Source organism: Bubalus bubalis, chromosome 20 (genome assembly GCF_019923935.1).
Source record: "Bubalus bubalis isolate 160015118507 breed Murrah chromosome 20, NDDB_SH_1, whole genome shotgun sequence".
Taxonomy (NCBI): domain Eukaryota; kingdom Metazoa; phylum Chordata; class Mammalia; order Artiodactyla; family Bovidae; genus Bubalus; species Bubalus bubalis.
In genome coordinates, this window is record NC_059176.1 from 65,104,938 (window position 1) to 65,119,766 (window position 14,829).

The 14,829-nt window shown below is 42.9% G+C and overlaps 1 protein-coding gene across 2 annotated transcripts; it reads right to left on the bottom strand.

Annotated features, from left to right (window-relative positions):
- Positions 1 to 5,674: 5,674 nt before the first annotated feature.
- Positions 5,675 to 14,789, bottom strand: SELENOS (selenoprotein S). Of its 2 annotated transcripts, none has more exons than XM_006070635.4 (6): positions 14,616 to 14,789; positions 13,843 to 13,977; positions 11,688 to 11,794; positions 8,283 to 8,372; positions 8,103 to 8,184; positions 5,675 to 6,287 (listed from the first exon to the last, which is right to left on the bottom strand). In XM_006070635.4, exons 1-6 carry the CDS (start codon positions 14,689 to 14,691, stop codon positions 6,208 to 6,210), a joined length of 570 nt encoding a protein of 189 aa, XP_006070697.2. In that variant the 5' UTR covers positions 14,692 to 14,789; the 3' UTR covers positions 5,675 to 6,207. The 2 variants fall into 2 exon arrangements, with proteins under 2 accessions (XP_006070697.2, XP_006070698.2); XM_006070636.4 differs by having other exon boundaries at positions 8,103 to 8,181; positions 14,616 to 14,785.
- Between the last annotated feature and the right edge of the window lie 40 nt (positions 14,790 to 14,829).

The following is a 14,829-nucleotide window of genomic DNA, read 5'->3' on the forward strand; positions in this document are numbered from 1 at the left end:
CATGGTTATCTGGTGTGATCACTGGTGAAGGCAAACATAAAGGCAGGACATCATCTCATACAGATATCAAAACTAGCAGTGTGATGGGGAGAAGGCGACAGCACCCCACTCCAGTACTCTCGCCTGGAAAATCCCAAGGACAGAGAAGCCTGGTAGGCTGCAGTCCATGGGGTCACTAAGAGTTGGACACTACTGAGCGATTCACTTTCACTTTTCACTTTCATGCTTTGGAGAAGGAAATGGCAACCCACTCCAGTGTTCTTGCCTGGAGAATCCTAGGGACGGAGGGGCCTGGTGGGCTGCCATCTATGCGGTTGCACAGAGTTGGACATGACTGACGTGACTTAGCAGCAGCAGCAATGTGAGGGGAACCACGATGGTGTGATCACTCATCTAGAGCCAGACATCCTGGAATGTGAAGTCAAGTGGACCTTAGGAAGCATCACCACGAACAAAGCTAATGGAGGTGATGAAATTCCAGCTGAACTATTTCAAATCCTAAAAGTTGATGCTGTTAAAGTGCTGCACTCAGTATGCCAGCAAATTTGGAAAACTCAGTAGTGGCCACAGGACTGGAAAAGGTCAGTTTTCATTCCAATCCCAAAGAAAGGCAATGCCAAAGAATGTTCAAATTACCACACAACTGTACTCATCTCACACACTAGCAAGGTAATGCTCAAAGTTCTCCAAGCAAGGTTTTAACAGTACATGAACCAAGAACTTCCAGATGGTCAGCTGAATTTAGAAAAGGCAGTGGAGATTCCTTAAAAAACTGGAAATAGAACTGCCTTATGATCCAGCAATCCCACTGCTGGGCATACACACTGAGGAAACCAGAATTGAAAGAGACACATGTACCACAATGTTCATCGCAGCACTGTTTCTAATAGCCAGGACATGGAAGCAACCTAGATGTCCATCAGCAGATGAATGGATAAGAAAGCTGTGGTACATATACACAATGGAGTATTACTCAGCCATTAAAAAGAATACATTTGAATCAGTTCTATTGAGGTGGATGAAACTGGAGCCTATTATACAGAGTGAAGTAAGCCAGAAAGAAAAACACCAATACACTATACTAATGCATATATATGGAATTTAGAAAGATGGTAACAATAACCCTGTATACGAGACAGCAAGAGACACTGCTATATAGAACAGTCTTTTGAACTCTGTGGGAGAGAGAGAGGGTGGGATGATTTTGGAGAATGGCATTGAAACATGTATAATATCATATATGAAACGAGTCGCCAGTCCAGGTTTGATGCACGATACTGGATGCTTGGGGCTGGTGCACTGGGATGACCCAGAGGGATGGTATGGAGAGGGAGGAGGGAAGAGGGTTCAGGATGGGGAATACATGTATACCTGTGGCGGATTCATTTTGATATATGGCAAAACCAATACAATATTGTAAAGTTAAAATATAAAATAAAATTAAAAAAAAAAAAAAGGCAGAGGAACCAGAGATCAAATTGCCAACATCTGTTTGATCATAGAAAAAGCAAAAAAGAGTTCCAGAAAAACTTCTCTTTTATTGACTACACTAAAGCCTTTGACTGTGTGGATCACACACAAATCACACACATCAAATTTTCTGTGTAAAATTCTTAAAGAGATGGGAACACCAAACCACCTTAACTGCCTCCTGAGAAACCTGTATGCAGGTCAAGAGGCAACAGTTAGAACTGAACATGGAACTGATCCAAATTGGGAAAGGAATATGTCAAGGCTATATATGGTCACCCTGCTTATTTAACTTATATGCAGAGTACATGATGTGAAATGCTGGGCTGGATGAAGCACAAGCTGGAATCAAGATTGAGGGGAGAAATATTGATAACCTCAGATATGCAGATGACACCACCCTTATGGCAGAAAGCGAAAAGGGACTAAAGAGCCTCTTGGTAAAAGTCAAAGAGGAGAGTGAAAAAACTGGCTTAATACTCAACATTCAGAAAACTAACATCATGGCATCCAGTCCCATCACCTCATGGCAAATAGATGGGGAAACAGTGACAGACTTATTTTCTTGGACTCCAAAACCACTGCAGATGGTGACTGCAGCCCTGAAACTAAAAGACACCTATTCCTTGGAAGAAAAGCCATGACCAACCTAGACAGCGTATTAAAAAGCAGAGACATTACTTTGTCAACAAAGGTCCGTCTAGTCAAGGCTATCGTTTTTCTAGTAGTCATGTATGGATGTGAAAGTTGAACCATAAAGAAAGCTGAGCGCTTAAGAATTGATGCTTTTGAACTGTGGTGTTGGAAACTGTTTTGGACTGTTGAAGACTCTTGAGAGTCCCTTGAATTGCAAGGAAATCAAAGCAGTCAATCCTAAAGGAAATCAGTCCTGAATATCCATTGGAAGGACTGATAGTGAAGCTGAATCTCCAATACTTTGGCCATGTGATGTGAAGAGCTGACTCACTGGAAAATATCCTGATGCTGGGAAAGATTGAAGGCAGGAGAAGGGGATGACAGAGGATGAAATGGTTGGATGCCATCACTGACTCAATGGACATGAGTTTGAGCAAGCTCCAAGAGTTGGTGATGGATAGGGAAGCCTGGCATGCTGCAGTCCATGGGGTCACAAGGAGTCAGACTGAACTGAACTGAACTGAGCAGTGAGCCTTTCCACCTGTAAGTTTCTTATTCCTAGCTGTCCCCGCCTCTGCTCCAAACCCTCCAAAACTAGCAGATTGGAGATCTTGGCCCAGCCCCTTATGCAGTCACTCCTTTTCCCGTAAGTTCCGGTGCACACTAGACTCTTGGTGCCCTCTAAGAGTAGAATTTCTGTTTCCCTCAGTCCTGTGGAATCCCTGAGACACAGCATGCTGACCTTCAAAGTCAGATTCTCTGGAGGCTCCTCCTTCCATTGCCAGATCCCCAGGCTGAGAATCCTGATGTAGGATTCAGACTTTTCACTCTAGTGGGAGAACTTCTGTGGTACAACTGTTTTCCAGTTGTGGGTTACCCACCCTTTGGGTATGGGATTTATCGCAACTGCACCCCTCGTATCATTTTGTGGCTTGTCTTTGCATGTAGGTTATCTTTTTTGGTAGGTTCCAGCATTAATCATGGCTGTTCAGCAGTTAGTTGGTATTTTGGTTTTTTTGTTAAGAAGGAATGAACTCTTGTCCTTCTACCCCACCATCCTTTGCTGTCTTCAGTCATTTATTTTTGTATTAACAACTGTGTGATGTTCATCTCCCTCCAACAGATAGAATGGCCCGTGAGGGCAGGACATATTTCTGTTCTGTTTATCATATCTTCTTCAGTGCCAGACTGGTATGGCTGAGACTTTAGTTTTCCAGAGCACATCATTTCCCAAGTTCTTCTGATACACAGTATTTGAATTGGAGTACGCTATGCTGACATTTTGTTTCAAGCTACAAACACCAATTTGCCTAATCACTCCATCAGACATTTGTGGTTTCTGCAAGGACTACTCACATTGATTACCTTTTTGCCTTTTGTAACTTCAATATCAGCATTTAAAGCTCAGAAAGTTGAGGAAAAGCAGCAGCAGATTGACAAGAAAGGTAGGAAAAAACCAAACAAGTGCAGAGCCCCAGAATTTGAGAATAGTTTTTCAAGGAGTGTACAATTACCGCAAATGATGAAAGCCAAGAATGATCCATCAGATACATGTCACTGTAAAAAGAGCTTTAGTGAACCAAATATAACAGCAAATGGAGGAAGAGAAATTGGAAAGAGTATAGGAACTTATTCAATAAGACTAGAAGTGCTGGGCAGGGTTGGCACAGGAAAGATGAGCTGTCTTGGGAGTAAAGACCCAGAGTGTGGTGTTTCAGAAGGCAAGAGAAGGGAAAACTGCAAGAAGGGCCAATTGCTGGCAGGTCAAATAAGATGAAATGAAAAACTCCACTTAAGTGTGAAACGGGATGATCCAGGAAGAGCATCTGCAGCATTAACCAGAGGGTGGGCAGAAACAGATGATGAATGGAGAAAACTCAAAGCTCGTTCCATAGCAAAGAGCACCAGTGGGAATCAGGGTTTTGTGAATGTGATGTGGCTTTGTGCTTATATTATGATAAAGACTTGACATATTTGAGGAGCAGCTAACAGAAACAGCACAGGGGAGAATAGGAAGATAGATAAGAGTGGTCCTCGAGAAGGAGGGTGTAGTTCCTCTTTCCAACAGAAGCAGTTGCCTTTGGCCAAGGCCACAACTCTAGGCACCAGAAAGTTTCAACTCAAGGTTTGTGTGTCTTTTGCCCACTTACTAACGTTACTCCACGATCAGGATGGACTGGGTTACGCATCATTTAAATACACGACTACTGCCATCAGTTCCAAGTTGCAGCCCCCCCACTGCAGCATGAGGCAGTGTTCTGCCTGGTTCAGCTATCTTCTGACCCATCCCTTCTTCCCCATGGGCCTCAGATTCTGCACCACTTCTTTCAACAGGAGCACAGGACCCATCTCCTCAGGCAACTTCAGTCCACCCTTCTGAAATATTTACTGCTCTTGACTTGTAGCACACAATACTTGGTAAGTATTCACTATGCCACATGGTAGCTGTTTCATTAGATACATCAAGCTTGGTTTTCTATGACCCTTGGCTGTACAGTCTGGCTATCAGGAACACAAGGACAAAACAGACTACAGTGATCAGGGTCTTGCACCAGTTGACCCTCTAAGCTACAGTTTCCAAAAACCAAGGTTAACTAGAAGTACCTACCTCCATGGGACTGTAGTGAGGATTAACTATAAATGTATGTGCTCAGCACACAGCAAGTGCTCTTCAAACTCTATTACACAAGTTAGTTTCCTTCCCTCTTCTATTATCTCCTGATCAATTACTCACATGGCACCACCTCTCCACCACCAGTCATACTGCCAGATGCAAGGTGGGTACATACAACTCAGCGTTTCTTCCTGTGTGTTTACACCTGATAATTCCTTAATTTATAGGGGAAAAAAGGAGGTTTGAGGGAAAAGTCACAGCTAATAGTACACTGAAACATGCCTTCTATTTCTAAAATGAACAGTTGATAGCTGCTTAACTAGGTATTTTCAACTACAGAAAATATTTTAAAGAAGAACTCTTAAAAGTTCGTTTATATCCTACAGGGAATCAGCCTCTCTGGACATAAATTAACAGACCTAGATGAAATATCTTAACCCAGTCTAAAACTTTCCATTATTCTTTCTCATGATCTTGACATGAAGCAGGGATCAGCAAATTAAAGGTGGCAGGACAAATCTAGCCCGTAAGATAAGTATTTTTAAATGTATTTAATAATTCTTTAAAAATTAAAAAAATATAGACTGTGCCACCTGTCAAGCCTAAAATCTTTACTACCTGGCCCTTTATAACATACTTCACAGAGACTCTGGATAAGGACGTAAGAAATGAGTGCGAAACAGAGGACTCACAGGGCTTCCAAAAACCCCAATGACCCCTGAGGTACTTACAGGCAAGATGTTTCTTTGCCCTATTAATGCAGAAACTCAACTCCAAGTGTCTGGTTTTGTGGATAAACCCCCAGGAGCCCTCCAGCTCTGAAAACCACTGCAGCTGTCCCACTTTTCATGCTCACTGAGGTGAGCAATAATGAGAAGAGAAAGTAAATTTTATTAATGGGAGGTTATGAATGATAAAAAGCTGTATTATGTTAGACAAATTCAAGTGCATAAAGACATTTCTTTAAATTTAATAAAGATACTGAAAATTTTTTTTTTTTTTTTTTTAATATTTACAGTCTTTTTTTAAACAGTTCTGTACATATAAATTTACAGAACAACCCCATCAACTGTCTGCATCAGTAATCCTTGCTGGTGGGCTCACCATTTACAAGGAAGACATCATTCAACGCAAGCTGTCACAGAGACTGTCCTACTAGCCAGGACCTCTTAACTTGAAGGATCATTGCCAGGTCTCTTTTACCAAGATCACCAATCACCTGGAAGCCCTTAGCTACCAACTAACAAAGACCTGTAAAATCAATGAACAGTCACTGGCTTCAGTGCAGTGTGACTAACCGCAATTACTGCCTAGTGGCCATGTCCACACCCTATGCTGCCTTCAATCCTTGAAGTCATCAGTGTAGTTAAGAACAGAAAGAAAGCCGCTCCCCCTGGCTAATCACTGTGAAAAGCGTGCGTAAGACAATTGAGGGTTAAGGATTCATCTTGCTAATGTCAAAAGTGACACTAACAAGATTCTTAGCCTCATCCACCAGATGAGGGTCCTCTGCGTCCAGGTCTCCAGGAACAGGTTCCACCACCTTCACCAGACAAAGGATTGTAACCTGTGATGAGAGAAAGGAAGCAAAACAGTGTTGGAAACATTTTGCATCAAACAGAGGACCGTAAGCCTGGTATGCAAAGCACTGCAAAGATACAATCCTACTCTCATGAACATTTTCAGAAAACTTTAAGCAACCACATGACAAAAAAAACTTTATAATGTGACTGCATTATATTGCATTGTATATACTTATCTGACTTTCTATGTGACTGCAGTCTGAACTGACTTGAGTAAAACAAGCCATTCAGCTTCTGTTTTAACTATCAAAACATGAAAATCTCCACCAAATACACAAAAAATTTGCCCCCAAAGCCTCTCTAGATGGCTAAATTTAAGTATATAAAGGTTTCTAACTGTAGTCCTTAATAAAACGAATACATTCAAGTAAGAACTGCTCAAGCTACAGAAAATAAATTATAAAAATCAAAACAGAATGGAACTTGCTGTTGCTTTCACCAGTCAGAACTGGGAAATCCACATGCCCCAGCCCCCACACTCATCCTTGCCCACTCACTAACTTCCTAAAGTTAATACACATTTGGCAACCATTCTGCTCAGGCTCTAGAGTCAGCAAGACCTTAAATGAGGTGGTTTTGTTCCTTACTGTAGAATCTTTGGTCACCAACTCCCTGTGCCTCAGTTTCTTTAAGGCCTATAAAGACATGCCATTCGAAGCCCCCAGCTCTGGATTGCTAGCAATGCTAGAGGCATGCACACAGCACACCATACATTCCATTTTCTACAATCATCTCCTGAATACTACCACTCATTGCTCTGCATAATGGCCTTAGAAAATTATTTCTTGCTGGAGCAAGAAAAAGACTTAAAAAAGCATTTTCTTTTCAGACACACCACTCCCCTATACAAGCCAGCTCTGAGTTCCTAACACAAAGGAAGGGATCAGAACCCAGCCTTTAAGGGCAGCCCACCTTGTGTCCCAGCTTCACAGAGCTCACAGGCTTCACAGACTCCCCTCAGTCCTCTAAGAGGTTGGCCACACCTCTGCCTCTGTGGCACCTAGCCAGAGAAAACCCCTCTTCCCAGATAGAAAAAAGTATCTTCAGCCTAGAACTGGTTCCTTCCCAAAGCATTCTAATGCTTTTGCCCTCCCCTCTCTCCAGATGGAGGAGGAACTCCTGGCAGATCACAAAGGGTTATTTATTTTCAGTTGTGTGGGAGTCCCATCTTCCCAAAAGTATGTGAAAGTCCTCAAGGATGGGATGGTACACACTGCTATGGTACCACCTAGAGTGCTTGGGGGTACTGCACACAGAAGGTCTCTTAATGAATATCTATCTGTTCATGCCTCCTTGAAGGAGTTATTTGTAAGAAACAAGGCAGCTCTGGCTGGAAAGGCCAAAACCCGTGTCCTAGGCCCCTTGACCCACTCATATGCAAAACAGGCAAACTATTCCTTACCTCACTTAACTTACCCCTTACAGGACTGTGGGATCAAGTGAAAAACACTAAAATACAACTGCAACCATCCCAATTATTTCCTGAGAGCCTCGAGTGATCTCCTTTTTCACTGCTTATCAAATGCTAACTTTTCTGAGGCCAAGGAGGTCAGAGGCCTCCTGGAAACAGGACATGCACCCACGTCCTTGCTGGAGGCCCAGGGGCAACAAAAGGGTTCAGCAGGCGGGTCATTTCTAGCCGCTGAAGGCTGTTTTACATCTGTTTCTTTTATTTAATCTTCATAACCTATACTTAGGAATTAGTCTCAGTTTATAGACAATGAATCAAGAAAAGAGAATCCTGTTTCAGGTAAATTTAGCCAATTATTGTTCAGAATGCTTTAATGTTTCATACTTACCTCCTCCTCGCAAAGGCTTTCTGTCAGATTTTCGTTTTGGGATGACTGATGAAGTAGAAGGCCCAGGACTGTCTTCTTCCTGCTTGAACATATACAGGCTTAAGAATCTAGTTAAGACATTCTACTCCAGGAATCTTCACCTACTTCAACAAAAGTCCACTAGGTTGAAGGCTACATCACCTGAGGCTTTTTTGTATTTCCTTTATAACTTTTTCCTTCTTGCATGCTATCCCACATTTCAATCTTCTGTCTCCTTTTTTCTTCTTCAAGCTGAGGAAGAATCACACATGATACAAAATGAATTCATAAGCTGTCATCTTTCTCAAAGAAAATATACGTTTGATAATCTGTAATTTAAATGTTCTTCAAAGTTTCACCTGTACTTTCTTCAGTTAATAAAGTAGCTGTCATCTAGTGGTATGTGAGTTTAATTCAGATACAGAATCCTTTGCTTTTCCATACTATTAAGGAAAGCAAAAAGTGTCACAGAAGAAAGAATACAGATTCTTCTTTTAAACTAGACATTTCTGGTCATGTTGAAGAACCCTGACTTGAAAAGGGTCAGTGTGGCTGGCAGGTGTGCTTTGCTGCTATTTGGTTGTGTCACCTGAGGAAAGTCACTTAACCCTTCAACTTGGAAGGCTGTGAGGAACCAATGAGAGCAAATTTGAGAATTCTCTGTAAGTAAGGTACTATGGGAGCATAAGAGAAAACTAATCTCAGTAGAAAACTATGTCCAACAATGAGCACCTGAGAAACCTTGAGCAGTGAACAGGAGGGAAATACAGCGCCTGAAGTCTTCACCCTGCTTCCCACTCCTTGAACAACAACTGGGTACTGCAATTCACGTGCGCACAAAGGTCACTAACTCTCTCAGTTCCTGATGCAATCCAAACCCAAGCTTCAGTTCATTCTGGTTCCAATTAAACTGCAATGCCACAAAGATATGCAAGAGGATGCCTTAGAAAGCACATATCCAGAAATTTCTCAACAGTTCAGGGTCCATCACTGCTAAACCCAAATGCCTGTCCCTTCATGCCTTCACTGTCTGCAAGTACAGGAGGTTAAGGAAGAAACCGCTTCTTAATCTAAAAGCTGTTTTATGTTTATAGCCAACATGGAAAACACCAGAATGGTACATCAGTGACAAATTCTGAGACCACATACCAAGAGAGCTGACTGAACTATGAGACAGGAAGACTGTTACTTTTCTTAAGTATACAGAACCATGTTGACTACACTAAAGTCTGTGACTGTGCAGATCACAAACTGTGGAAAATTCTTAAAGAGACGGGAATACCAGACCACCTTACTTGCGTCCTGCAAAACCTGTATGCAGGTCAAGAAGAAAGATAGAATCAGACATAAACAATGGTCTGGTCCAAAACTGGGAAAGGAGTACATCAAGGAGATACGTCACCCCGCTTATTTAATTTCTATGCAAAGTACATCATGGGAAATGCTAGGCTGAATAAGCACAAGCTGGAATCAAGATTGCCGGGAGAAATATTAATAACCTCATATATGCAGATACCACCACCCTAATGGCAGAAAGCATCAAGAGCCTCTTGATGAAGGTGAAAGAGGACAGTGAAAAAGCTGGCTTAAAACTTAACATTGAAAAATGAAGATCATGGCATCCAGTCCCATCACTTCATGGCAAACAGACGGGAAAACAATGGAAACAGTAATAGACCGTATTTTCGTGGGCTCTGAAATCACTGTGGATGGTGACTGTAGCCATGAAATGAAAAGATGCTTGCTCCCTGGAAGAAAAGCTTTGACCAACCTAGCCAGTGTATTTCAGAGCAGAGAGATTCCTTTGCCAACAAAGGTCCATAATCAAAGCTATGGTTTTTCCAGCAGTCATGTACGGATGTGAGTAGGACAATAAAAATGGCTGAGTAGCAAAGAATAGATGCTTTCAAACTGTGGTGCTGGAGAAGACTCTTCTGAGTCCTGTGGACAGCAAGGAGAACAAACCAGTCAATCCTAAAGGTAATCAGTCCTGAATATTCATTGGAAGGACTGATGCTGAAGCTGAAGCTCCAATACTTTGGCCACCTGATGTGAAAAACTGACTCGCTGGAAAAGACTCTGATGCTGGGAAAGACTGAAGGTAGGAGGAAACAGACGACAGAGGATGAGATGGTTGGATGGCATCACCAACTCAACAGACATGAGTTTGAGCAAACTCCCAGAGATGGTGAAGGACAGGGAAGCCTGGTGTGCTGCAGTCCATGGGGCCGCAAAGAGCCAGACACATGACTGAGAGACTGAACAAACAATACAGAACCACAACTTTAAAACTCAACACAGGCTTCTATCCTTTCTCCAATTTTAGGAGGCTCACATTACAGTTTTTAAAAACAATCTTTTAAAAGCTTTTCCCCCCAGCTACATCAGCAAACTGGGTAAATGATCAGGCTGTTTTACTAACGCAAAAAAGTCAGACCCTCAAGTCATTAATTTTGACAGGTAGCAGGAACTTAACTTACTCTTGGGCTCTAGAAACAAAACAATTAAATATTTCTTAAAAACTTTAAAACACTTTCTAAAGTTTTTTTTTAGAAACAAACAAAAAATAAAACTGCTTAAAAATAGCATCTATGTGTGTTATGCTGCCATTTCTATGGAAAAATGATATAAGCATGCATTTATATATGGATAAAATATTTCTGGAAAAATACCTAAAATACTTTGCTCTGTCCTTTCACTCTGGGCTCCAGCCACAATGTGGACACCAACCATGTACTAAGTGACCATGCAGAAAACAAAAGCCACCAGCGGTGGCAGAAAGGCATTCCTTTCTGGAAATACCAGAGACACAGGTAAGACCAGCAGGAAGACCAACTTCTCTGGTTTCCTTCTAAGGGGATAAAGAGGGGCCCAGAAATATCTGTAATAAAACCAGAAAGTGGAGCCTACACTTAGTTGCTTCAGTTACACAGACTGGGGCCAACACAGTAAGTGTGACTTCACGCCTGTGAAAAGCAGCACAACCCACCTGGCTGCTCAGGTCACCTCAACAGTAGCCCCTGGTTCTTCCTCCCCATCACCTCCAAAACCGCCCATCACTCCCACAACCAAACCATGTGTCTAACAAAAGTCTTTCAGAATTCCATCTCCTGCTCTCCATCTCTACCCTAGGCGGAGTCCATTGCCACCCTCCCCTGGCTCTTCTTTAATCCACTGAAGAGTGGCCCCACCAAGTCAGGTCCTGTGAGATGCAAAGCTTGAAACCAACCATGAAGCAAGATGCTGAATGTGTGTTCTGTGTCTGGTGGTATGGCTCCTGCACATAGCACACGGTTTTCTGGGCAAAATACTGCTATAAGGGAACAACTTAAAAGTAAAAACATAAATACAAGAGTATTTAAGAGTAATTATTTAAGAGCATTTCACCCCTAAACATTAAGAAATTACACAAGTAAAACATGCTGAGCAATACTTAGCTAAGTGGAAATGATTCAGCCTAAAACTGTTCCCTGTACCCACCATAATGTGAGTGCATGCACACACACATACACACTTTTACCAACTAAACCTCAAATATCATGTATTCAAACTAAAACCAGTACATACCTGTCTTAATTTCTCTTTATGCTTTTCAACTTGTGCATTTAATTCTTCTTGCATTTTCAAACGAGCAGCTGCTAAAGCCTCCTGTCGTTTAACAACAATATCAGGTTCTGAAAAGGCAGAAAAAAATTGGAATAAAGCACTTTGTAAAATATAAAATGAAAACTCTTGAGGTCTATATTATTAGAAGTATACAGAAATCAAACAATACAAAAACCTTTTTTAACATGAGTAAGTCTATCCTTCTGCATATATTTAATTACTGCCTAAAGGGGAAGGAGACTATCACATAGCCTCAGTTCAGAGTCCTTGTTAAAATACTTAATAGCATCAGAAATCTCTGTTCACAACAGATTTCTGGGCTCTCTGAGCAATCCCAATTCAGAGAATCTGGCCTGGGCCCTATGATTCAAATATAAGTGGTGCGGCAGCCACAGCGAAATTTGATTTCACATCCAGGATACCTCCTAACTCCCAGCCTCTAGGCTGACCAGAATTCTAGAAGATAACCAAGGGAAAGAAAGTTTTCTGATCATTAGCTATCACCTAATTAGTCTAGATATATACTAGAAAAAGGGAAAGGTATTTAGGTATTTTATTCTTGTTTCTACAGAAAAGAAAAATTCTGCCAACTAGCGTTAACAGAAATGACCGCCCGATATTTATTTTTATCTGGTTTATACAACAAAGCAAATTACACAAAAACACAATCAAGTTTTCTGTTTTATGCAGACCACTGTGTTTAAGGAGCACTAAGGGGAACTAAACAGTAGTGTGACTAATTTTCTAAACAAAGAAACAAACTAGAACTATTATGTTCACACCAGCACCATCCAAAGGATATGGGATCACCATTACCTACAGACAGTAAAAAGCAATGGAAAAAAGGTCACTTAACTGAATCCACGTAAAACAGGACACAAAATAGGTATGGCTGGGTGGGTGTGGGTTTGTGTGGTGGCAGAGATGAACAGAGTTTTACTTTTAAAAATGAAACTATAGTTCTACTTTACAGAAATGTGAATTGTAACAACATTTGAAATTGCTGTTTTATTTTTAGAAAAAAAGAAATTATGTGTGGATTTTTTAAACCTAATTTTCCTAACAAAATTGTACAACACAAAGTACACCTTTCCCTGCACGTTTACTTTGTGCAACGCTTCCTTAAAACAAACTCTTCTGAGATGCCCATCCCATTATATTATAAAGCCACTCCTCAGCTGTCAGCAGGTCACAGTGACAGCAACGGCTGTACCAGGTGACTGAAGCTGTTCTCTAACCTCATCCACGTCACATTATCCCGCAGCTTATGCAAGATTTACAACTGTACTTTGTTTTTTGGGATATACAGCCAACAATCAAAAATACTGAGATAATGGAAGGACCGCAGGGTTTCATGGGAGAGGAGAGTCAAGTAATTTTTTAGGTCCTTCTGCTAATGACTACTTTTATGTTATGATGTTTGTTTCTTCCCCAGCTTCATAATTGTGGTGACTCGGATCACTGACGATTAGCATTTATTGAATTATACTACTATTATCAAAATACTGAACATTTCTTTTGAATATGTTCTCAGAAACTGTAACTTCTAACAAGTTAAAAGGCTGTTTTAGAGGGAATGAGTTTTTTAAACAGCCATGTGTAAATCTGCCATCAGGTCTGATGAGTAAGTTTTGAAAAGCAAAATGCAGTGGATGTGAGGAACTAAGGCTGAGTTTCCTGTCACTCACTAGGGTTCTAGAGATAACTGAGAGTTAGTAGGCACACCCGTAAGTATGCAGAAGCTGTGACGTTTTCATTTTAATCTCTCCTGTAAATGAAGAATGATGCAAGCACAGGGTGTTCTACACATCATTAAGCACGGTTTTCACCCCATAAAAAACTCTGAAATTAAAAAAAACACACTACTGCAATTCACCAAAATCAACTTCAGTTTACCTCCCACACGGATTAGACTGATACCTCTTACTCGTAACAATAGACTAACTTATAAATACTACAATAAGTATGGGTAAAGCCACGCCTTCAGTCCTCTTCCCTGGAAAATTCCATGGACAGAGGAGCTTGGCAGGCTGCAGTCCATGGGCCCCAAAGACTCGGACACAACTGAGCGTACACGCGCGCACATGCTCATACACACAAACACACACATACTAACCCAGAGCAGCGGCAGCTTGATCTAAGTGCCTCTGCCTCAAGGCCCTCAACCGGGTGGAAAGCTTCTGAAACACCACGTAGAGAAGGATGCAGCTGAAAACGATGTACCAGCCGTAAGTGGCCAAAAGGGAGCCCACTGAAAAGAATAAAACAGTTTTCAAAAAACTAAAAATGACACTTCCACCGGGCTTTCCTAGCGGAAGACTTCCTAAGAAGGTAGTTAAAACAGCGAGAAGTACAATCCAGGGATCCCTGAGAAGGTGTTTCTCAGCCCTCTGGGGAATCGGAGGGGCAAGCCCGGGGCAGGCGGGGCACGTCAGCCGGGTTTTGAAGGATGACGGGGTGTGTCCGAATCAGGAAGGGAAGGGCTTTAAGGATCCAGGCAACGTACGGAAAGGGGTAGCCGCGGGGGGCTGACACAGGGCAGAGTTTGGATGCGTGCGCGAGGGCGCGGTGGTGAGGGGAGCGCGGCTTGGCGGCAAACGTCAAGGACCCAGCGAGTCCAGTAACCACGACCCGGAAGGGCTTGAACCGCCTGTGTCGCGCGAGATAAAGGAGTCGGGCAAACAAGGGCTGACAGCAAAGCCCAGGGAAGCCGGGCTCCGGGCGAGCCTCCGCGCGCGCCTTCGGCCCACCGCCCAGGCCTGCTGGTACCGGCCGCGTCTGGCCTTCGGCCGGCCCAGCCCACAGCGCCGTGGAGGACTACTCACTGAACATGGCGGCGAGGCGGCGATGAGGGCGCGGCCCCGCGGCCCGCCGCGCGCGCCCACTCACCCGTGACGTGAAGGAAACGCAGCCCCTCGGTCTCGAGGGTGGGCCGCGCGGACAGCTGATCCCCGTCCCGCTCCATGGCGACGCAGCCCCGGCCAGGCCCGCGCCGCACACGCCCGCCGAGTCAGCGCCGGCCTTCGCCTTCCGGCAGGCCCCTAGTACACGTGGCGCCCGGGGCCGGGTTTCCGGCCTCCCGGCCAATCGGGTGGCTAACCGG

Coding starts and splice junctions, on each gene's coding strand:
- SELENOS (XM_006070635.4), bottom strand. CDS start 14,691: ATGGAGCGGGACGGGGATCAGCTGTCCGCGCGGCCCACCCTCGAGACC. Junction 8,373..11,687: donor ATAAAGAGAAATTAAGACAG/GTATGTACTGGT, acceptor ATTCTTCCTCAG/CTTGAAGAAGAAAAAAGGAG. Junction 8,185..8,282: donor GAAATACAAAAAAGCCTCAG/GTGATGTAGCCT, acceptor TATATGTTCAAG/CAGGAAGAAGACAGTCCTGG.